At 44.0% G+C, this 23,567-nt stretch overlaps 1 protein-coding gene across 1 annotated transcript in view; it reads right to left on the minus strand.

Annotated features, from left to right (window-relative positions):
- IPO7 (importin 7) overlaps positions 1–23,141 on the minus strand; it is a 64,930-nt gene extending 41,789 nt beyond the window's left edge. The window contains exons 1-2 of the mRNA XM_023189823.2: positions 22,910–23,141; positions 2,505–2,586 (exon numbers count right to left, since the gene is read on the minus strand). Coding sequence (XP_023045591.1) covers positions 2,505–2,586; positions 22,910–22,993 — 166 coding nt within the window. The 5' untranslated portion in view covers positions 22,994–23,141. The remainder of the gene's footprint in view (positions 1–2,504; positions 2,587–22,909) is intronic.
- Between the last annotated feature and the right edge of the window lie 426 nt (positions 23,142–23,567).

A 23,567-nucleotide genomic window follows, 5' to 3' on the forward strand; every position in this document is an offset into this window, starting at 1 on the left:
GGAAGGAAGGAAGGAAGGAAGGAAGGAAGGAAGGAAGGAAGGAAGGAAGGAAGGAAAGAAGGAAGGAAGGAAAAGGAAGGAGACAATAAAAATTATTACCCTTTTTTATTAAATTTAGAAATATTTTCAAAAAGATTTACTGCTGACCTGGGAGTTCAGTCACTTACACAAAATTGTTTGCTTTTAAAAAAGTCATGGCCAGGAATGGTGGCTCACGCCCATAAACCTGGCACTTTGGAAGGCCCAGGCAGGCAGATCGCTTGAGCTCACAAGTTTGAGACCAGCCTGGACAATAGGGCAGGACCCCATCTCTACAAAAAAATACAGTTAGTGGGGCATGGTGGTGCTGCCTATAGTCCCAGTTACTCAGGAGGCTGAGGTGGGAGGATGGCTTGAGCCTGGGAGGCAGAGATTGCAGTGAGTCAAGATGGAGCTACTGAATTCTAGCTTGGGCATTATAGCCAGTTTGTCTAAAAAAAATAAATAAATCCTATCTGCCTAGCAGAGTCCAGGATATTTAATTAATTAATTTACAGTGATAAACAATTTAAATTCATTTATTTCCTGAGTACCTATACTGTACTTGGCAACATTTTAGGCATTGAAAATGAAAATACACTGTTGGCCGGGCGCGGTGGCTCAAGCCTGTAATCCCAGCACTTTGGGAGGCCGAGACGGGCGGATCACGAGGTCAGGAGATCGAGAACATCCTGGCTAATGCGGTGAAACCCCGTCTCTACTAAAAAATACAAAAAAAAAAAAAAAAAACTAGCTGGGCGAGGTGGCCGGCGCCTGTAGTCCCAGCTACTCAGGAGGCTGAGGCAGGAGAATGGCGTCAACCCGGGAGGCGGAGCTTGCAGTGAGCTGGGATCCGGCCACTTCACTCCAGCCTGGGCGACAGAGCTAGACTCCTTCTCAAAAAAAAAAACAAAGAAAATACACTGTTAACAAAACAGACCTGACACTAAATTCTATTTCTAAAAATTGAAACAGTTTACTGCATATGGCATATTATGGCTAATTATTTAGCCATTAAAATATGAATCTGAAGGCCGGGAGCCGTGGCTCACGCCTGTAATCCCAGTACTTTGGGAGGCCGAGGCTGGCTGATCATGAGGTCAGGAAATCAAGACCATCCTGGCAAACACGGTGAAACCCCGTCTCCACTAAAAAATACAAAAAATTAGCCAGGCGTGGTGGCGGTCACCTGTAGTCCCAGCTACTTGGGAGGCTGAGGCAGGAGAATGGTGTGAATCCCGGAGGCTGAGCTTGCAGTGAGCAGAGACCTCGCCACTGCACTCCAGCCTGGGACACAGAGCGAGACTCCGTCTCAAAAAAAAGAATCTGAAGACTGGAACTACGTAAAGAAAAGGGAAATGCTTAGTATACAACATTAAGTGAAACAAGGAAAACAATTTTTTTTTTTGAGGCGGAGTCTCACTCTGGGGCCCAGGCTGGAGTGCAATGGCGCGATCTATGCTCACTGCAAGCTCCGCCTCCTGGTTCACGCCATTCTCCTCCCTCAGCCTCCCAAGTAGCTGGGACTACAGGTGCCCGCCAATTTTTTGTATTTTTAGTGGAGACGGGTTTCACCGTGTTAGCCAGGATGGTCACTATCTCCTGACCTCGTGATCCGCCGCCTCGGCCTCCCAAAGTGGTGGGATTACAGGCTGCGCCACCACACCCGGCCCCAACAAAATTTTCAACAAAATAGGTACAGGGGAAAAGAACAGCAAGAAATAACACAAAAATGTAATATGTTTTTCTAGAATGATGAAATTATTGGTACTTTATATTTCCCATAACAAAATTATTACATCTGCAAATAAATTAAGAAGAAATGAAAAGGCTGGGCGTGGTGGCTCACGCCTGTAATCCCAGCTACTCGGGAGGCTAAGGCAGAAGAATCGCTTGAACCTGGGAGGCAGAGGTTGCAGTGAGCCGAATTCGCACTGCTGACTCCAGCCTGGACGACAGGGTGAGACTATCTCAAAAAAAAAAAAAAAAAGAAAAGAAATAAAAAATGTAAACTCCATTATTTTTTACAGATTAACATAATATTCGGAAACGTATGCCACATTTTCAGACTATTTGATAGTGAGGGAAGTGGCTCAATATGTTGAACAGGAACTAAAAATAGTATAATACTTTTTTTTAAACTGTTAATAAAAGCAAAAAGGTGTTAAGAGATGACTATATAAACAAACAAGTTTGAGTCTTGTTTGAATCACTCATCAGGGAAGGACTCCAAAAATACATAGAACCTTTTAATAAACACCATCAATTTCTATTTGAAGCTTCTTTTTTAATTCAACTAAATATAAAATTATTCCTTTAAACCCTGCCACCAGATATCAAGGTACCTGATGTTAGCTGTAAACACTGAAGGTAAATTACCTGGGGGGAAAAATTGCCAAAGGGCTATCCCAAGATACTTCTGCTGTTTGATTATGAACCTTTTAAACAATAGATTACATACACTCAAAATAATTTAGGAAACTTGCCTGCCTGTCTCACAGGTAAATCCAGCTGTTCCGACATAGTAATCTGGAGCAGTGTTGAGACAAAATTCAGAGACTTGTGTGCCTACAAAGAAAAAAAGTCCATTTTAAATTTCTGCAAATAAGTGTACTTTAAAATAACAGATCAAAGAGGCTTCAATACATTTCCATTGCTTGGCTCACACAAAAGGCTCTTCGTAACTGGTTCTAGCCTTATTTCTCATCACTCCCTTATACTGAACTTTAAGGAATTTAATGACTTAATTCCTAAAACTTTTTGGATGTCTGCATTTGCCTGTATACCACTGCACTTCCCATTTATCCCAACTAGCATTCTTTTTTCTTTAATTTTTGAGACGGAGTCTGACTCTCGCCCAGGCTGGAGTTCAGTGACGCAATCTCGGCTCACTGCAACCTTTGCCTCCCAGGTTCAAGCGATTTTCCTGTCTTAGCCTCCTGAGTAACTGAGACTATAGGTGCGCACGACCACACCTGGCTAATTTTTTTTGTTGTTGTTTTTTTGAGACAGAGTCTCACTCTGCCGCCCCAAGGCCAGAATGGAGTGGCGCAATCTCAGCTCGCTGCAACCTCCACCTCCTGGGTTCAAGCGATTCTCCTGCCTCAGCCTCCTGAGTAGCTGGAACTAGTGCCACCATGTCCAGCTAATTTTTTGCATTTTTTTTTAGTAGAGATGGGGTTTCACTGTATTGGCCACACTGGTCTCGAACTCCTGACCTTGTGATCTGCCTGCCTTGTCCTCCCAAAGTGCAGGGATTACAGGTGTGAGCCACTGTGCCCGGCCCTAATTTTTTATATTTTTAGTAGAGTTGGAGTTTCACCATATTGGCCAGGCTGGTCTCGAACTCCTGACCTCGTGATCCACCCTCCTCGACCTCCGAAAGTACTGAGGTTACACGTGTGAGTCATTGCGTCTGACCCCCAGCGAGCATTCTTTTTTTTTTTTTTTTTTGAGACAGAGTCTCGCTCTGTTGCCGTGGCTGGAGTGCAGTGGCATGATCTCGGCTTACTGCAACCTCCGCCTCCTGGGTTCAAGCGATTCTTCTGCCTCAGCCTCCCAAGTGGATGGGGCTACAGGTGTGCACTACTATGCTTGGCTAATTTTTGTATTTTTAATAGAGACAGGGTTTCACCATATTGGCCAGGCTGGTCTCGAACTCCTGACTGTGTGATCTGCCGCCTTGGCCTCCCAAAGTGTTGGGATTACAGGCGTGAGCCACCATGCCAGGCCCTCCAACTAGCATTCTTAACCTACACTGGTGACAGCAGCTCAGTAACAATATCTATCCTCTGTGATACCTGTTTCCTCTTTCAAGTAATTTCTCCATAGAAACATTTCATTAAATGGCCAGACACATACGAAATCAATAAAAATGAACAGTTTGGTCCAGGCATGGTGGCTCTGGGAGGCCAAGGCGGGCGGATTGCAATGAATAGTTTGGGGGTAGTTTCCAAGGTGGCGATAGTGTTATTTCTTGATATGACTGCTGTTTTATACAAGTGTGCTCAGTTTGTGAAAACTGACTACCTTTATGACCACCTTTGTGGATACATGTTACATTTCAAAAGAAAGTTAAAAATCAATAGCTTTGAACATACAATAAACGAATACAGACTATATGATCATAATGTAATAAATACATTTATATGAATATGCAATAGAATTTCCCACATTTTAAATTTTTTAAATTTTCCACATTTTACATTATAGACCTGGATCACTTTCACTAACAGTACAAAAAGGTTACATATTCCTAAATTTGTCATATTTGCTTCTGATTTTTTTTTTTTTAATTTTTTGTTTGCTTTGTTGTTGTTAGAGATCAGGTCTCACTATGTTGCCCAGGCTGGTCCTAAACTGCTGGGCTAGGCTCAAGAGCTCCTGCCTTACTTAGTCTCCTAAAGTGCTGGGATCACAGGCATGAGCCACCACACCTAGCCTGCTTCTCATTTAAAGAACTGAACATTTTATCTTGAAATGGTGGGCAAAACAATCTTTTTAAAATGAACACTCAAGTTAAATCTCTTCTTGTATATTTTCTCAGTTTCATTCTCCTTTGTCCCAATATAACCACCACTTACAATGTCATCTTTTAGCTCAATGTTCACATGAACAATATTCTGATCTGTATTTTAGTATATTCTTTTGTTTGTTTTTTGAGACGGAATTTCACTTTTATCACCCAGGCTGGAGTGCAATGGTGCAATCTCGGCTCACTGCAACCTCCGCCTACCAGGTTCAAGCGATTCTCCTGCCTCAGCCTCCAGAGTAGCTGGGATTACAGCACATCCAGCTAATTTTTTTTTTTTTTAGTAGAGATGGGGTTTCACCATGTTGGCCAGGCTGGTCTCAAACTTCTGACTGCAGGTGATCCACCCGCCTCGGCCTCCCAAAGTGCTGGGATTACAAGCATGAATGAGCCACCCGCCCAGCTATTTCAGTATCTTCTTACAGACTTTACCCCATTCTGCAAACACATTCTTATAGAGAATTTTCCAGCTGGGTGCAGTGGCTCATGCCTGTAATCCCAGCACTTTGGGAGGTTGAGGCGGGCAGATCACTTGAGTCCAGAAGTTCGAGACCAGCCTGACCAAAATGGTGAAACCCCGTCTCTACTAAAAATATAAAAATTAGCCAGGAGCATGCCTGTAATCCCAGCTACGTGGGAGGTTGAAGTATGAGAATGGCTTGAACCCCAGAGGCAGAGGTTCCATCGAGCCAAGATAAGGCCACTGTACTCTATCCAGCCTGGGTGACAGAGGCTCTGTCTCAAGAAAAAAAGGGAAAAAAAAACAAAAAAAAACACACAAAGACTGGGTGCAGTGGCTTACGTCTGAAATCCCAGCACTTTGGAAGGCTGAGGTGGCTGGATCACTTGAGGCCAGGAGTTTAAGACCAGCCTAGCCAACAAGGTGAAACACCATCTCTACTAAAAATACAAAAATCAGGCCGGGTACGGAGGATCATGCCTGTAATCCCAGCACTTTGGGAAGCCACGGTGAGCGGATCACTTGAGTTCAAGCCTAGCCTGGCCAACATGGTGGAACACTGTCTCTAATAAAAATACAAAAATTAGCCAAGTGTGGTGGCGCATGCCTGTAATCCCAGCTACTCAGGAGGCTGAGGCAGGACAATCACTTGAACCCAGGATGCAGAGGTTGCAGTGGGCTGAGATCCCACTACTGTACTCCAGCCTGGGCGACAGAGCGAGACTGTGTCTTGGAAAAAAAAAAAAAAAAAGCCAGGCATGGTGGCTCATGCCTGTAATTCTAACACTTTGGGAGGCCGAGGCAGGTGGATCACCTGAGGTCAGGAGTTCGAGACCAGCCTGACCAACATGGCGAAACCCCATCTCTATTAAAAACACAAAAATTAGCCAGGCTTGGTGGCAGGCACCTGTAATCCCAGCTACTCAGGAAGCTGAGGCACAAGAATAGCTTGAACCCGGGGGACGGAGATTGCGGTAAGCCGAGATAACGCCACTTTACCTAGGCAAAAGCCGAGGTAAAGTGCGGTAAGCCGAGATAGCGCCACTTTTGCCTAGGCAAAAGAGCGAGACTCGGTCTCAAAAAAAAAAAAAATTTTCCTTTGAATATAAAAAATTATTTCATGTTAGAATCTAGACTTTATTCTTTCAATCACTCCAAAAATTACTTATTTAGGTGTTTGTGGTATAAGACATTATGCCAGGAGCTGAGACTACAGGGTTGAATATGACAACCAGGCTCTATGACCTCATGGCAACTTACAGTGTTGTCAAGAAATACAAGATAATCAAATAGATAATTGCAATAAAGTACAATCGGATATAATTGCAATAAAACACAGTCGGCATCCCCATACCTGTGGGTTCCAAATCCATCAATTCAACCAACCACAGATGAAAAATATTTGGGGGAAAAATTTTTAAATAACAATACAATAAAAATAATACAAACTTAATAATACAAGCACAGCAACTATTTACATAGCATTTACATTGTATTGGGTATTAAAAGCAATCTAGAAATGATTTAAAGTGTTCAGGGGGATATGCACAGGTTATAAGCAAATACTACACCATATAAGGGACTTCAGCATCCATGAATTTTGGTATCCGTGGGGGTCCTGGAACCAATCCCTCATAGTTACCAAAGGAAAAGTGTGTAATGGAAGAAGTAGCAGTATGGAAGAATCAAAAGGAGGATCTGCTAACACAGAAGACCTGAACAGAAGGAGTTAGGTGGATGAAAGGAAGGTATTGACCCTTTTCACTACCCTAGATGTGAAGACTACCAACCACTATCACTTTACTTAAACACCCTTCCACCTATGCCATTCAGCATACCATTTTTTCTGGTCTCTTTCTCAGGCTCCTTTCCTGATTTCTCATCCTGTTTAATCTACAAATGCTAGAATTCACCAGGACTTGGTCATAGGCCATCTTTCTTCTTCCCAGATGATCTCATCCAATCACTACCTTTACAAAGCATAATTTTCCCCTCAAAATTATTACTCTACTTCCCTGTACCACTTCTTCCAACCTCTCATCACTATCCTCACAGTAATCCTCACCACTTTCCTCTTCATCAACCCAATTTAATATATTAAGTCCTGTCAATTCTATATCCAAAATCCTTCTTTAAAATGTATCTTGGCCGGGCACGGTGGCTCAAGCCTGTAATCCCAGCACTTTGGGAGGCCGAGACGGGCAGATCACGAGGTCAGGAGATCGAGACCATCCTGGCTAACACGGTGAAACCCCGTCTCTACTAAAAAATACAAAAAAACTAGCCGGGTGAGGTGGCAGGCGCCTGTAGTCCCAGCTACTTGGGAGACTGAGGCAGGAGAATGGCGTGAACCCGGGAGGCGGAGCTTGCAGTGAGCTGAGATCCGGCCACTGCACTCCAGCCTGGGCAACAGAGCAAGACTCCGTCTCAAAAAAAAAAAAAAAAACAAAAATGTATCCACTTTCTCCATTCCCATGAACACCAGCCTAGTCCAAGTGACTATCATCCCTCTTAATTTAACTATTTGTGCCCCCAATCATTCTCCATTTAGCAGCCAAAGATCTTTTAAAATTATAAATCAATCCCCTTTAAATAAACCTTTTAACAAGCTTTCTACTGCACCTTCCAAGGTCCTACATGAAGACATCTTGTCCCTGCCATTTTCTTCAGCCTCATTTTTTTTTTTGAGACGGAGTCTCGCTCTGTTGCCCAGGCTGCAGTGCAGTGGCCAGATCTCAGCTCACTGCAAGCTCCGCCTCCCGGGTTCATGCCATTCTCCTGCCTCAGCCTCCCGAGTAGCTGGGACTACAGGCGCCTGCCACCTCGCCCGGCTAGTTTTTTTGTATTTTTAGTAGAGACGGGGTTTCACCGTGTTAGCCAGGGTGGTCTTGATCTCCTGACCTCGTGATCCGCCTGTCTCGGCCTCCCAAAGTGCTGGGATTACAGGCTTGAGCCACCGCGCCCGGCCTTCAGCTTCATTTTTAAAAACTTTCTCAACATGCTCTCCTCACTGCCCCACCTACCAGCCTTTAGGTTCTTTCACCAAGAAAGAAACATATTTAACAGATACAAAATCACAGCTAGATAGAACTAGTAAGTTCTAGTGTTCTATAGCACTGTATTTTCAAATAGCTAGAGGAGCAGATTTCCAATATTCCTAGCCCAAAGAAATGATACACATTTGAGATGAATATGCTAATTACCCTGATTTGATCATTACATTGTTGTATACATGTACTGAAATACCACTGTACCCCATAGATATGTATTATACAATTATCGTGTATCAATTAAAAAATAATAAAAGCAAAAAGAAACACATTACTTCATTTCAGAGTCTTTGTGCATGCTGTGTCTTTCTACCTACAATATCCTTCTCTTGCACGCTCCACCAGTTAACTGGTTCACAGTTTCACATTGTTTGGGTCACTGCCTAAACATTATTTCCTTAGAGAAGCCTTTTCTGCCTGATCACTCAAGCTAAAGCAGGGATCCCTATTGCTCTCATAACCATTATTTTCCTTCATAATGCTTATTACATATTTGTGTACTCTATTTGTAGATGGTTCTTATGCCTGTTTCTCCTATTAGACTCTAAGCCCCACTGAGTAAGGACTATACTGCTTACATCCCCAGTTCTTCATATGACACTTGGCATTTAAGCTATTCAAAAAAATTCACTGAATGAATTGGAAGAGCCAAGAAATAAATGCCTTGGAAGATGTGATTGCCTAGGGTGAGTATAGAGTGAGAAAGGTTTTTACATTTAAGGGACAGACGGATGAGCCCGAAGGACATTACTATCCACACTACTAGGGCACTTTTCAGACCATTTACATTACAGTATATATCTTATCTCCTGCATCAAATCATGAATTCCTGGAATGAACTGCTGCAATCAGATAGTCTTGGTTGTAAATCTAGGTGATGCCACTTCCTAGAATGCTAAGCCTTCAACAAGTTGATGCAGTAAATCTAAGTCTCAATAACAAATTAAGAATAATAAAATCTACTTCACAGGATGGCTATAAGGAGCGTATAAAACAACACAGGTGCACGGTGGCTCATGCGCTCAGGAGTTCAAGACCAGCCCGACCAACATGGTAAAGCCCTGTCTCTACTAAAACTATAAAAATTAGCTGGGTGTGGTGGCACACACCTGTAGTCTCAGCTACTTGGGAGGCTGAGGCAGGAGAATTGCTTGAACCCCGGAGGTGGAGGTTGCAGTGAGCCGAGATCACGCCACTGCACTCCAGCCTGGGTGACAGAGCAAGACTCTGTCTCAAAAAACAAACACAACACAGAAAATATCTTAGCAAATATCAAGACATAACAAATATGTCTTGATATGGATATATCCTTTATATGTCCATATTCAGTAGAATCTCACCTTCCTTAGAGTATGCTCTAACATCAGGAAGGTGTAAATTGATATATAGCCAAGTTACCCTTTAGTTCCTTAAACTGCCCATAAAGCATACATATATGGTTTTGTGTATACAACCTCTCTTTAGCTCCCAACATTGAAGTTTTTCCTTAATTTGAAACAGGCTACTTTATATGATTAGAACCCCAGATTAAGCTGTTGGTTTATGTTTGGGAGCTATGTTGGAACAACAAAAACTGCCCAGCACAGTGGTTCACACCTGTAATCCCAGTGCTTTGGGAGGCTGATGCAGGAGGATCACCCAACGTCATGAGTTCAAGACCAGCCTGAGCAACATAGCAAGACACTACCTCTACAGAAAATTTTCTTTTTTTTTTTTTTTTTGAGATGGAGTCTCGCTCTGTCGTCCAGGCTGGAGTGCAGTGGCCAGATCTCAGCTCACTGCAACTTCTACCCTCCGAGTTCAAGTGATTCTCCTGCCTCAGCCTCCCGAGTAGCTGGGATTACAGGCACCTGCCACCATGCCCGGCTAAATTTTTTTTGTATTTTTAGAGACGGGGTTTCACCATCTTGGCCAGGCTGGTCTTGAACTTCTGACCTCATGATCCACCGCGCCCAGCCTAAAAATTATAATAGCTGGGAGTGGAAGCATGCATTTGTAGTTCCAGGCTACAGTAAGCTATGATCACAACACTCCACTCCACCCTGGGAAACAAAGCAAGACCTCAACTCTAAACAACAACAAAAATCACCACTGTTTTTGTTAGCTTGACAGATGTACAGCTACATTATATGCATTAAGGCAGGCAAATTTAATCTATAGAAATAAAAGTCAGAAAAATAATAACTTGGAGGAGGAACAGTATTGAATAGGAAACTTTCTATCAAGGAAACTTTCTAGGCCAATGAAAATGTTGTATGTGTCTTGGTCTGGGTGCTGGTTACCCAGATTTAACTTAAAAAAACAAAATCAAGACTATTTTTACCCCAACTTTCACAGCAGCATTACTCATAATACTCTAAAAGTGGAAACAACCTGTATGCCCATCAACAAATGAAAGTAAAATGTCTTATTGATACACACAACAGAATGCTATTTGGCAATTTAAAAAAATGAAGTACTGATACATGCTACAACAATGCATCAACTTTGAAAACATAATGCTGTATGAAAGAAGCCAGTCACAAAAGACTACATATTGTATGATTCCAAATACATGAAATGTCTGGAATACACAAATCTATATAGACAGAAAATAGGATTGTTGCCTAGGGCTAGGATGGGGGTCGGAGATGGAATGGGGAGTGACTGGTAAGATAATGAATTTTCTTTGTCGGGTCATGGAAATGTTTTAAAGACTGGGTGATGGCTGTACAACTGTGAACATACTAAAAGCCACCGTATTGCATACTTTAAATGTGTGAAGAGTTAAATCGACAACACTGAACTACGAAAATAAGCACTTAACATTTTTTTTTTGAGATGGAGTCTTGCTTTGTCTCCCAGGCTGGAGTGCAGTGGCGCAATCTCAGCTCACAGCAACCTCCACCTCCCAGGTTGAAATGACTCTCCTGCCTCAGTTTCCTGAGCAGTTGGGATTACAGGTGCATGTGCTGCTACGCCCAGCTAATTTTTGTATTTTTAGTAGAGATGGGTTTTCGCCATGTTGGCCAGGCTGGTCTCCAACTCCTGACCTCAAGTGGTCCGCCCAGCTCAGCCTCCCAAAGTTCTGGGATTATAGGGGTGAGCCACCACACCCGGCCCAACACTCATCACTTTATTAACCTCATTAATTACCTTCGAAAACATGTTAAGTATAAATTTTAAAAGTGTGATTGATTAAAAAAAGCATAACTTTCAGCCAGGCGTGGTGTCTCACGCCTGTAATCCCAGTACTTTGGGAGGCTAAGACGGGTGGATCACCTGAGGTCAGGAATTCGAGACCAGCCTAACCAACATCGTAAAACCCCATCTTTATTAAAAAAAAAAAAAATACAAAAATTAGCCAGACGTGGTGGTGGCTGCCTGTAATCCTAGCTATTTGGGAGGCTGAGGCAGGAGAATCGCTAGAACCTGGAAGGCAGAGGTTGCAGTGAACCGAGATTGCGCCATTGCACTTCAGCCTGGGTAAGAGAGCGAGACTCCGTCTCAACCAAACAAACAAACAAAAAAACACCCTCCAGAATGCCGTGTGCAACATGCTGGATGGAGAGCTGCTCAACTGCTACCTGTACCTGAGCACCATGGAGCACAGCGAGCTGGCGAAGAAGATGGGCACCACGCCCGACATAATCCTGGACGACTTGCTGGAGACAGACCGTGTCACCGCCCACTTCTAGCCCCGTGGATGCCGTTGCCACCAGCACCACTGCACTACCTCCCACCCCCATTTTTGTACAAAACACAAGGAAAAACATTTTTGTTTGAAAAAAAAAAGTAACTTTATAACTTTCATACAACTAAGCTAGAGTAAGAATAAGAAAGAAAAGTTATTTCTGCTAGCGGGGACATACAGCACAGGCAATCTCAACCAGGAACATCTATCTAGCTGTCCCATACACATTTCTACCCACCTGAAATTCCTAATACAGGAAGACTTGTATTCTCCCAAAGAAGGTAACAAATGAGGGCCAGATGTGGTGGCTCACACCTGTAATCCCCGCACTTTGGGAGGCCGAGGCGGACAGACAACAAAGTCAGGAGTTTGAGACCAGCCTGGCCAACATGGTGAAACCCCATCTCCAACAAACATAATTAGCTGGGCGTGGTGGGGGGTGTGCCTGTAATCCCAGCTACTCGTGAGGCTGAGGCTGGAGAATGGCTTGAACCTGGGAGGCAAAGGTTGCAGTGAGTCAAGATCGCACCACTGCACTCTAGCCTGGGCGAAAGAGTGAAACTCCATCTCAAAAAATAAAAATAAGCTAAATTAAAAATATCACTAGCATCAATCTTTATCACAAAAACCCTCTAAAATTTGGGCAATTATGATATTATTGTCAACAATTCGGCAAACATCAATACAGGCCTCAGAAGATGCTACAATAGATCTTTTACATGAGTCAAAATATAAATGTAACTTCTGGATGCTACCCCTAATTATATGCCCAGTAGTCCCCTTCTCAAGCTCCTGGATTCTAACATAGAACTGAAGCACCAAATGACTCATTACACATCATTAATTAGGGCTAAACCTCCTAATACTCTACTTTTAAAAGCTCCTAACCATAACACAAAACCACCTTCCTACACATCTTTGAACCTTCTCATCTGTCATCAACCCAGATAATTTCAATAGTCACCCTTAATTCATCTCATCAAAATTCTTCAACAAACCCAACTCCATTCTTCTTACTAGTACTGATAATGCGCCAGACACTATGAAGAAAAAAGATCAGTATGAAGTTATGTCAGGAGTTTAATTCCAATTGGACTAATAAGTAAAATTTCAAGTTAGAACCTAAGGGACGTAAACTCAGAAATCGGAGAAAAGACTTTGAACAGTGAAAGATAAAAATGAATTGGTAGGGCCGGGTGCCGTGGCTCACGCCTGTAATCCCAGCACTTTGGGAGGCCGAGGTGGGCGGATCACAAGGTCAAGAGATGGAGACCATCCTGGCCAACATGGTGGAACCCGTCTCTAAAAATACAAAATTAGCTGGGCATGGTGGTGTACGCTTGTAGTCCCAGTTACTTGGGAGGCTGAGGCAGGAGAATCGCTTGAACCTGGGAGGCAGAGGTTGCAGCGAGCCGAGATCACGCCACTGCACTACAGCTGGGAGACAGAGAGAGATTGTCTCAAAACAAAAGAAAAAAAAAAATTAGAAATTGCTTTTCGAAGGTTACCGATAGTTTAAGGCATTTTCCCAGAAAGTCTTCAGTTTGTTTAACCTCTCTCATTTAGGAGTATCAACATCCCTTTCTTTTTTCTAAACTTTTTTTTACTCATTTTCAAAGTAATTCATGCTCATTGGTAGAAAATTTATTGAATCTATGTAAAAAAAAGGAAATTAGGCCTGTTGTGGTGGCTCGCGCCTGTAATCCCAATACTTTGGGAGGCCGAGGAGAGCGGATCACCTGACGTCAGGAGTTTGAGACCAGCCTGGCCAATGTGATGAAACCCCATCTCTACCAAAAATATAAAAAAATTAGCCAGACATGGTGGTGGTTGCCTGTTATCCCAGCTACTCTGGAGGCCAAGGCAGAAGAACTTCTTGAACCCAGGAGATGGAGGTTGCAGTGAGCTGACATGGTGTCACTGCACTCCAGTTTGGGCAACAGTGAGATTCCATCTCAAGAAAAAAAAAAAAGAGAAAAAGGAAACTAACCACTAACCACAACAACCTTCTTAAAATTATCTTTCTTGGCTTCTCTCTTACTTTTATGCACAAAATCCCAGTTTGCTTTTTCAGATGTTTCTCAAAGTACTCAAAATAGACATGGTTGAAAGTTTAGCCCTCTAGTCCATCTCATACCTTTGGATCATACTACTGTAATTACCTGCCTGCAGAAGAATATCACTTTTCCATTGCTGCTTTCTCTCTTAAACTTCAGCTCCACATTCCAATGGCCTGCTAGACTTTTTCTACTTGATGTTTACCAGCTCCTCAAACTAGACACCCTGTATGTAATGCATGTCTTCAAAATCAGTTTTCCCTCTAGACCCACATTTTCCAATGTAATCACTAATGTCAATATCTTTTAAAACTTACTCTTCAAACCTGTACCTTTTTTTTTTTTTTGGAGACAAGAGTCTTGCTCTGTCGCCCAGGCTGGAGTGCAGTGGAGCAATCTCGGCTCACTTCAGCCGCTGCCTCCCAGGTTCAAGCGGTTCTCGTGCCTCAGCCTCCTGAGTAGCTGGGATTATAGGCACGCAACACCACGCCCAGCTAATTTTTGTATTTTTAGTAGAGACAGGCTTTTGCCATGTTGGCCGGGCAACCCCCGATCTCAGGTGATCCTGAGATCCACTCACCTTGGCCTCCCAAAGTGCTGGAATTACAGGCCTGAGCCACCGCACCCGGCCAAAACTGTAATTTTGTATTATTTCTCTCCACTGAAATATAACCAAAGAGACTTTCAATTAGCTACTATACTTCAGACCATTTTTAAGGAACATAGGAGGTGGAAGAATGCTGTGATATCAGATTTTTACATAAAATACAACCAGGTAATTTCAAGAACGAAGGAACTTCTAACCTTTGTTGTTATTAAAGCATTTGACAAGCTGGGCACAGTGGCTCACACCTGTAATCCCAGTACTTTGGGAGGCCGAGGTGGGCAGATCACCTGAGGTTGGGAGTTCGAGACCAGCCTACCAACATGGAGAAACCCCGTCTCTGCTAAAAATACAAAATTAGCCAGACGTGGTGGTACATATCTGTAATCCCAGCTACTCAAGAGGCTGAGGCAGGAGAATCACCTGAATCCGGGAGGCGGAGGTTGTGGTGAGCTGAGATTGCGCCATTGCACTCCAGCCTGGGCAACAAGAGCGAAACTCCGTCTCAGAAAAAAAAGAAAAATAAAAAAAAAGAATTTGACAAAGGCAAATATGACATCTACTTTGGCTACATGAAATATAAGGCACAGTGAGGTTAAGTCATTACAGTCGTAGACTCAGGACAAGGCTAAGGCTCTTCACTGTGTCCCCCTGCCTTTGTTAAAAAACAGTAATATGTCAGGTGCAGTGGCTCACACCTGTAATTCCAGCACTTTGGAAGACAAGGCTGGGCAACAAAGACAGACCTCATCTCTACAAAAAATCAAAAACTTAGCCAGGCATGGTGGTGCACGCCTGTAGTCCCAGCTAGTTGCGAGGCTGAGGCAGGAGGATAGCTTGATCCCAGGAGAGTCAAGGCTGCTGTGAGCCATATTCATATTACTGCACTCCAGCCTGGGTAACAGTGTGAAATCCCGTCACAAAAATAATAATAATTATTATTATTATTATATTATGTTACAATATTATTTTTATGCTTTCCAACTAGGAAGTTTTATGTTGTTTTTTTTCTTTAAGATGGAGTCCCACTGTGTTGCCAGGCTGGAGTGCAGTGGCATGATCTCTGCTCACTGCAAGCTCTGCCTCCCAGGTTCATGCTATTCTCCTGCCTCAGCCTCCTGAGTAGCTGGGACTACAGGCGCCTACCACCATGCCCAGCTAATTTTCTGTATTTTTAGTAGAAATGGGGTTTCACCATGTTAGCCAGGATGGTCTCGATCTCCTGACCTAGTGATCCACTCGCCTCAGGCTCCCAAAGTGCTGGGATTACAGGTGTGCACCACCACACCCAGCCGAAACTTTTATTTTATTTTTCTTTTTTTGAGACAGAGTCTCGCACTATTGCCTGGGCTAGAATGCAATAACGGGATCTTGGCTCACTGCACCTCCGCCTCCCAGGTTCAAGCGATTCTCCTGCCTCAGTCTCCCAATAGCTGGGATTACAGGCACCCACCACCACGCCCGGCTAATTTTTCGTATTTTTAGAGATAGGGTTTCACTATGTTGACCAGGCTTGTCTCGAACTCCTGACTTCATGATCCGCCCACTTCGGCCTCCCAAAGTGCTGGATTACAGGCGTGAGCCACCGCACCTGGTCTCCAACTAGGAACTTGAAAAAAAAAAAAAAAAAAAAAAAAACTTTTTTATTAGAAATTGTTTAGCAGCCGGGTGCCATGGCTCATGTCACTACAAGAATTTTTTCGTAGTGACAGGGTCTCCCTATGTTGCCCAGGCTGGTCTCGAACTCCTGAACGAGTGATCTTCTCCCTGCTTTTACCTTCCAAAGTGCTGGGATTACAGGCGTGAGCCACTGCGCCCAGACTCTTTTAGATCTTTAACAAACTACGTCACTGAATAACTTGCTATCTAAGAGCCAAAGTATCCAGGGACTTTCCTTCTCCCAAATTCAGAACAGTAACTTTAAAATATTCCTGGTGAAGGAATGTTATCTAAACTACAGGCTACTCTGGTCTTCTTTTATTGCTTTATTTCTAAACATTCCAAATTATCCTACAAATATGCCATTATTTTACACTTCTCCAGACCTAAGATTTTCATTAATTAAATACTTTTAATAAAATGAAAGCAAATGAACCATTTATAAGTAAGGTATATCACATACAGCAGTAATAGTTAACCGTCTGTGACAATCCCAAAAGTGAGCCAAGATAGTGTGAGTTTAAAAAAAAAAAAAAAAAAAAAAACCCCAAAATATCAAGAAACTTATCATAAGCAAGTTCACTTTTTCACATAAAGCATGTGATAAAGTAGCCCTCCTGCCTATATACATAAAACCATTAGGCCGAGCATGGTGGCTCAGGCCTGTAATCCCAGCACTTTGGGAGGCCAAGATGGACAGATCATCTGAGGTCAGGAGTTCGAGACCAACTGGGCCAACAGGGTGAAACCCCATGTCTACTAAAAATACAAAATTAGGCCAGGCACAGTGACTCACGCCTGTAATCCCAGCACTTTGGGAGGCCGAGGCGGGTAAATCACCTGTGGTGAGGAGTTCAAGACCAGCCTGGCCAACATGGTGAAATCCCATCTCTACTAAAAACACAAAAATTAGCCAGGTGTGGTAGTACATGCCTTTAATCCCAGCTACTCGGGAGGCTGAGGCAGGAGAATTGCTTGAACCCGGGAGCAGAGGTTGCAGGGAGCCAGATGGCGCCAATGCACGCCAGCCTGGGCAAAAAGAGCAAAACTCCACTGAAAGAAAAAAAGGTATATATATATACATATATATAACCATTATATAAAATATTGAGCTTAGGAACTAAGAGTTTAAATGTCTTCTGGGTAAATCCTCTAATTCTACTTACAGCATTTTTCTTGGCTGCAAATACAACAGGGGAGAGACTATTGATGCCGAGATCATATCCACCTTAGCCAAAATCAGATCCAATAGTTTCCTTATCCAAACTTTACATATAGTTTTATTATAGTACGGACCACATGTATTGTAAGGGCCAGTGACATAGTGATTATGGAGCTCTAGAAAGAAAGTGATCATGAATTTCTCTGCATCTAACTACTTAGCTCAGTGCCTAGCACACAGACATTTGCTGTTACATGAACCAGACTGGGAATTATCCTTCGGAATGAGTATTTCATAAGTATCTTCCTGGCATTATATTTAAAAATGCCAGCTGGTGCAGTGGCTCATGCCTGTAATCTCAACACTTTGGGAGGTCAAGGTGGGTGGATCACTTGAGGTCAGGAGTTCCAGACCGGCCTGGGCAACGTGGCGAAACCCCGTCTCCACTAAAAATACTAAAATTAGGCCGGGCGCGGTGGCTCCAGCCTGTAATCCCAGCACTTTGGGAGGCCGAGACGGGCGGATCATGAGGTCAGGAGATCGAGACCATCCTGGCTAACACAGTGAAACCCGTCTCTACTAAAAAATACAAAAAAAAAGCCGGGCGCGGTGGCTCAAGCCTGTAATCCCAGCACTTTGGGAGGCCGAGACGGGAGGACCACAAGGTCAGGAGATCGAGACCATCCTGGCTAACACGGTGAAACCCCGTCTCTACTAAAAACTACAAAAAACTAGCCGGGCGAGGTGGCGGCGCCTGTAGTCCCAGCTACCCGGGAGGCTGAGGCAGGAGAATGGCGTGAACCCGGGAGGCAGAGCTTGCAGTGAGCTGAGATCCGGCCACAGCACTTCAGCCCGGGTGACAGAGGGAGACTCCGTCTCAAAAAAAAAAAAAAATACAAAAAAAAATAGTAGCCGGGCGAGGTGGCGGGCGCCTGTAGTCCCAGCTACTCGGGAGGCTGAGGCAGGAGAATGGCGTAAACCCGGGAGGTGGAGCTTGCAGTGAGCTGAGATCCGGCCACTGCACTCCAGCCTGGGCGACAGAGCGAGATTCCGTCTCAAAAAAAAAATAAATAAATAAATAAAATAAAAAATACTAAAATTAGCCAGGTATGGTGGTACGCACCTTAAGTCTCAGCTACTCAAGGGGCTGAGGCCTGAAAATCGCTTGAACCTGGGATTGGAGGCTGCAGTGAGCCAAGATCGTGCCACTGCTCTAGCCTGGTCAACAGAGTGAGACCCTGCCACAAAAATAATAGTAAATTTTTAAAAATAAATAAAAGAGCTAAAGCCCATATTGCTATTTACTAGTATTATAACAGTAAGTCATAAAGCCTATTACTGGCAAATTAAGGAATAACAACAAAAAATAATAAGTCATGACCTCATGAAACTTAAAATTATAGTGGAGAGAACAAAAGTAAAATTAGGCCAGGTGTGGTAGCACATGTCTGCAGTCCCACCCACATGGGAGGCTCAGAAAGGAGGAGGCTGCTTGAGGCGAAGAGTTCTAAGCTGTAGTGTACTATGTAGTGCAGCAGAGTCCACTGCACTCCAGCCTGGGCAACACAGCAAGGCCTTGGCTCTGAAAACATTAAAAACAAGCTTGGGCAATACAGTGAAACCTTGTCTCTACAAAAAATACCAAAACAGTTGGGCATAGTGGCACATCCCTATAGTCTTAGCTACTTGGGAGGCTGAAGTGGGAGTGTTGCTTGAGCCCGGGAGGGAGAGGCTGCCATGAGCCACGATGGTGCTACTGTACTCCAGCCTGGGTGACAGAGCAAGATCCTGTCTCAAAAAATAAATATAACTAAATAGGCTGGGCATGGTGGCTCATGCCTGTGATCCCAGCACTTTGGGAGGCTGAGGCGGGCAGATCACGAGGTCAGGAGTTCCAGACCAGCCTGGCCAACATAGTGAAACTCTGTCTCTACTAAAAATACAACATTAGCCAGTTGTGGTGGCAGGCACCTAATCCCAGCTACTCGGGAGCCTGAGGTAGGAGAATCACTTGAACCCGGGAGGCAGAAGTTGCAGTGGGCTGAGACTGTGCCGCTGCACTCCAGCCTGGGTAACAAGAACAAGACTCCCATCCCCCAAAAAAAAAAAAAAAAAAAAGGCCAAGCGCGGTGGCTCACGCCTGTAATCCCGGCACTTTGGGAGGCCGAGACGGGTGGATCACAAGGTCAGGAGATCAAGACCATCCTGGCTAACACAGTGAAACCCCATCTCTTCTAAAAATGCAAACAATTAGCCAGACATGGTGGCAGGCACCTGTAGTCCTGGCTACTCAAGAGGCTGAGGCAGGAGAATGGCGTGAACCTGGGAGGCAGAGCTTGCAGTGAGCTGAGATCGTGCCACTGCACTCCAGTCTGGGTGATGGAGTAAGGCTCCGTCTCATAAAAAAAAAAAAAATTATTTATTTTTATTTTTATTTTTTCAGATGGAGTTTTGTTCTTGTTGCCCAGGCTGGAGTACAATGGCACGATCTTGGCTCACCGCAACCTCTGCCTCCCAGGTTCAAGCGATTCTCCTGCCTCAGCCTCCCTAGTAGCTAGGATTACAGGTGTGTGCCACCACGCCCAGCTAATTTTGTATTTTTAGTAGAGACGGAGTTTCTCCTTGTTGGTCAGGCTGGTCTCAAATTCCCGACCTCAGGTGATCCGCCCACCGCGGTCTCCCAAAGTGCTGGGATTACAGGCATGAGTCACTGTGCCCGGCCAATTTTTTTAAATTAATTAATTAATTAATTTTTTTGAGATGGAGTCTCACTCTGTTGCCCAGGCTGGAGTGCAGTGGTGCGACCTCCACTCATCGCAACCTCCGCCTCCCAGGTTCAAGCGATTCTCCTGCCTCAGCCTCCGGAGTAGCTGGGATTACAAGCATGTGCCATCGCCCCCAGCTAATTTTGTATTTTCAGTAGAGACGGGGTTTCTCCATGTTGGTCAGGCTGGTCTCGAACTCCCAACCTCAAGTCATCAGTCCGCCACGGCCTCCCAAAAGGCTGGGATTACAGGCGTGAAGCACCGCGCCTGGCCAAATAAAATTAATTTTAAAAATAAACCAAATGTGTATGACAAATCAGTGCTATAGAGGAAAACAAGTGAAAAGAGATAGGGAGTATGATGGTCAAGGAATTCCTCAGTGATAAGGAAATATTTGAATAGGGATGGAAGGAAATGAGAGAACAAGTTAGGGGGTTAACTATGTGAAAGGAGTTCCAAGGAGTTAAGTGCAAAGACTCTGAGGCAGAAGCGCTATTTTATTTTGACACTATCTACACTATAAACACTTTAATAACATTTACAAATTTTACATTGAGTCAGTGATTATTTCACTTAGTGAAGAGATTCATTCAAACGTCAATGATCTTTTTCTTTGGTTCTAAAAGAACCAAAACACAGCTTCAGTGGAATGAGAGACATCATAGAATAATTCCTTCTTCTATCTTCTTCAAAGCAAGAGCCTTTCAGAAATGTTACTTCCTCATTCTTACTATATTCAAGACTTATCTGAGATCTGTCTCCCAAATCAATGTTCTGCCACAAGAAAGTCAAAGCAAAAAATATTTAAATGGAAGAAGGGAGAGGGAGAAATGGAATGAAAGTAAATACACTAATAGAAAATTTACCTTAGGAAGAATATTTAAAAATCTAAGTGTTATAATTGAAAGAAATGTATGAAATGTAAATACCTAAGGATTACAAAAGTAAAGGCCATGTAATAAATTTTCTTTGACAGATTAGCGGTGTTCACTGTTTGACAGTATTCCGAAACAGTAGTTTAATGGTTAAGTAAAAAAGGCTTTGAATGCTATTTTGATCATTTGTTTATTTTCCAAAAACCAGCTTGTGAAATACCCTAAGTCTCTATTACAAGATGTTAGTGCATATACTAGACATGCAATGTCTATCTGAGGAATAAATGAATTTCAGATTTTCAGGAAGTATTATTTCCCCAATTTTTGTAGAAGCGAACCAACTCTTTCAAGTACTCACTTTTAAAATTAATAATTACACGCAAGTATAATTAGTCAAAATAATATGCGATTACAGCAAAGTCATGATAGAAATGACCGTGACTGAACTTTCAGCTTTTCTAGGCTTGTAACTGCATTATTATTTAACAAGCAAAATAATGTTCACCTTAACCCATGTCTATCACAAAGCAAATCAAAACAAAAAGTGATCCGTTCCATAGCTGTGTAATGGTTCAAAATAGTAATACGGTTCAACTCACTATTTTATATCCAAAAAAACTAAGCTCCTCCCAAGGTGACTCTGAGTCTAAAAATTTGAACACATAATCATCACTTCGTGTGGTATAATGATCTAATTTACATATAAAATAGATTTACCATTCTCAAATAATTTTACATTTAATTTCTGTAAACTCTGTAGGTAGTCTTCTTGAACTGTAAGTTCCATGAGGGAGGGATCTCTAGTGCAGCCCTTTACACTGAAAAAGTCCAATTAGTAACATTTCTGCTGTTTCTGGTAAGTCAATATAAACAACGTTTTTAATTTACCAGCTAAAAGACGCATAAAATAGTTGAATTTCTATTTTAAAGTGTGATTTTTCAGTTAAAAAATGTACACTAAAGTTCAGTAAAGCTGGCAGATTCAGCAGTATGCTAAAAGACAGTTACTAACTAGCAAAAAAGTTACAGCAGCCTTTTTAAGGAGGCTTTAAAATACTGATCATTAATACATAAAACTGCAAAAGTTTAGAAACAAAGAATGACATTGGAGATGGTACAACAAATATTCATGCAATAAAGCTGTTTTCCAAGGAGCGGTCCCCCCAAAATATGGAGAAAAAAAACAACCTTCAGAGAATGCAATATCTGAACTGATAAAGAGCTCGGCACATTCCAAGGTGCAACATTATCGCACCTGACTGTCACAGCAACTCTGTGGCGTAATTTTATGAATGGGAAAAACTCAGGATCAAGAGGTTAAGTGACTGGCCCAAGGTCACTCAAGAAATCAATGGTGCAGCTATACCTAGAAGGGTGCACTTCACCTGATTCTTTCCACTACATAAGCCAGCCCTCCGACTGAAGCATTATGACAGTGGAAGAGCAGGCATCAGACTCTGAATGTCCCGCACTACCCCTGTCCTACTAATGAGGCGCGGGTTTGCCTTTGAAAGCCTTCCCTAGCAACTCAGACAGAGAGAAAGAAGTTGTACCCGAGGCAGGCCACTGATCAGCCCAGCCAAGTGACAAGGATGACAGGCGCAGCCCCCAAAGGACCGATCGGCATTCCCAGGAGACCCTCCAAACCCTGCGACAGCGAGACTGGACTCAGAAACGTCTGAAAAACCTCCTAGTAAGTTTCGCCCCCTCCTGGGCGTGAGGAACGAGCTGGGAATGAGCCAGAGAGCGGCCGGCCACCCTAGCCGGCCATGTGTCCAACCCGTCACGCCCGCTTCGCCTCAGCCGGCTCCTCATGCCTAGACCGCAGCCAGAGGCCCAGCTCAGGATCCGAAGCAAAGGCAGCCCTGGCTGCAGCCACCACCACCACACCACATCGAGGCGCCCCGGCGTGGAAGTCGCCGTCAGATGTCCGCCCCACCCTCCTGTTGGGGCCCTCAACGACGTCGTCCGCGCCTCCGGCCAGGCCCCGGGGGCTCGGCCTGCCACCTCTGTGTGCCCGCCTGACCGCCGCCACCGCTAGCCGGGCGTCCTTACTTCATTGAGCTGGCGCTCCGCGGCCTCACGCAGGGCTGGGTCCATGGTGCCCCGCAGGGCCTCGATAATGGTGTTGGGGTCCATCGCAGCGCGGACTCGGTCAAACCCGGGGTTCGGGTGCTACTGGGCCAGGGATAGCGCCACTCACTGCGCACATGGACCCGCCGCGCTCCGCAGCGGCAACCGGCGCGAAAGGAAAGAGAAGCTCCAAGGCCCCGGATAGAACCTCTTCGCCTCGGCGTGGAGGCGGGAGATGCTACGGCGACTTCCTGTGGGCGCGCCTGCGGAGCACTTTGGGAGATGTAGTCCACAAAACACGGTTCGCAGCCCACGTGACTGTCTGAGCTGTCGTTCCTACAGAGAAGTCTTGCTATTCAAAAACGAAAAATGTTCAAATTCCACAAAAAGAAAAGTAAAACAATCAGTTACAAAAGGTTTCACAGTGATCATAAATGGAATCAGATACAGTGTGTGGTGCAATCTATTGCTGGGTTGTGTAAATGAAGGAAACTCTGAAAATCAATTTGAGATGTGTTTCTGATTGCCATTAAAATGTTTAAACTGCCGGGCGCGGTGGCTCACGCCTGTAATCCCAGCACTTTGGGAGGCCGAGGCGGGCGGATCATGAGATCAGGAGATCGAGAGCATCCTGGCTCAC

The sequence above is a fragment of the Piliocolobus tephrosceles genome, chromosome 13, assembly GCF_002776525.5.
Source record: "Piliocolobus tephrosceles isolate RC106 chromosome 13, ASM277652v3, whole genome shotgun sequence".
In the NCBI taxonomy this organism is placed as follows: Eukaryota; Metazoa; Chordata; class Mammalia; order Primates; family Cercopithecidae; genus Piliocolobus; species Piliocolobus tephrosceles.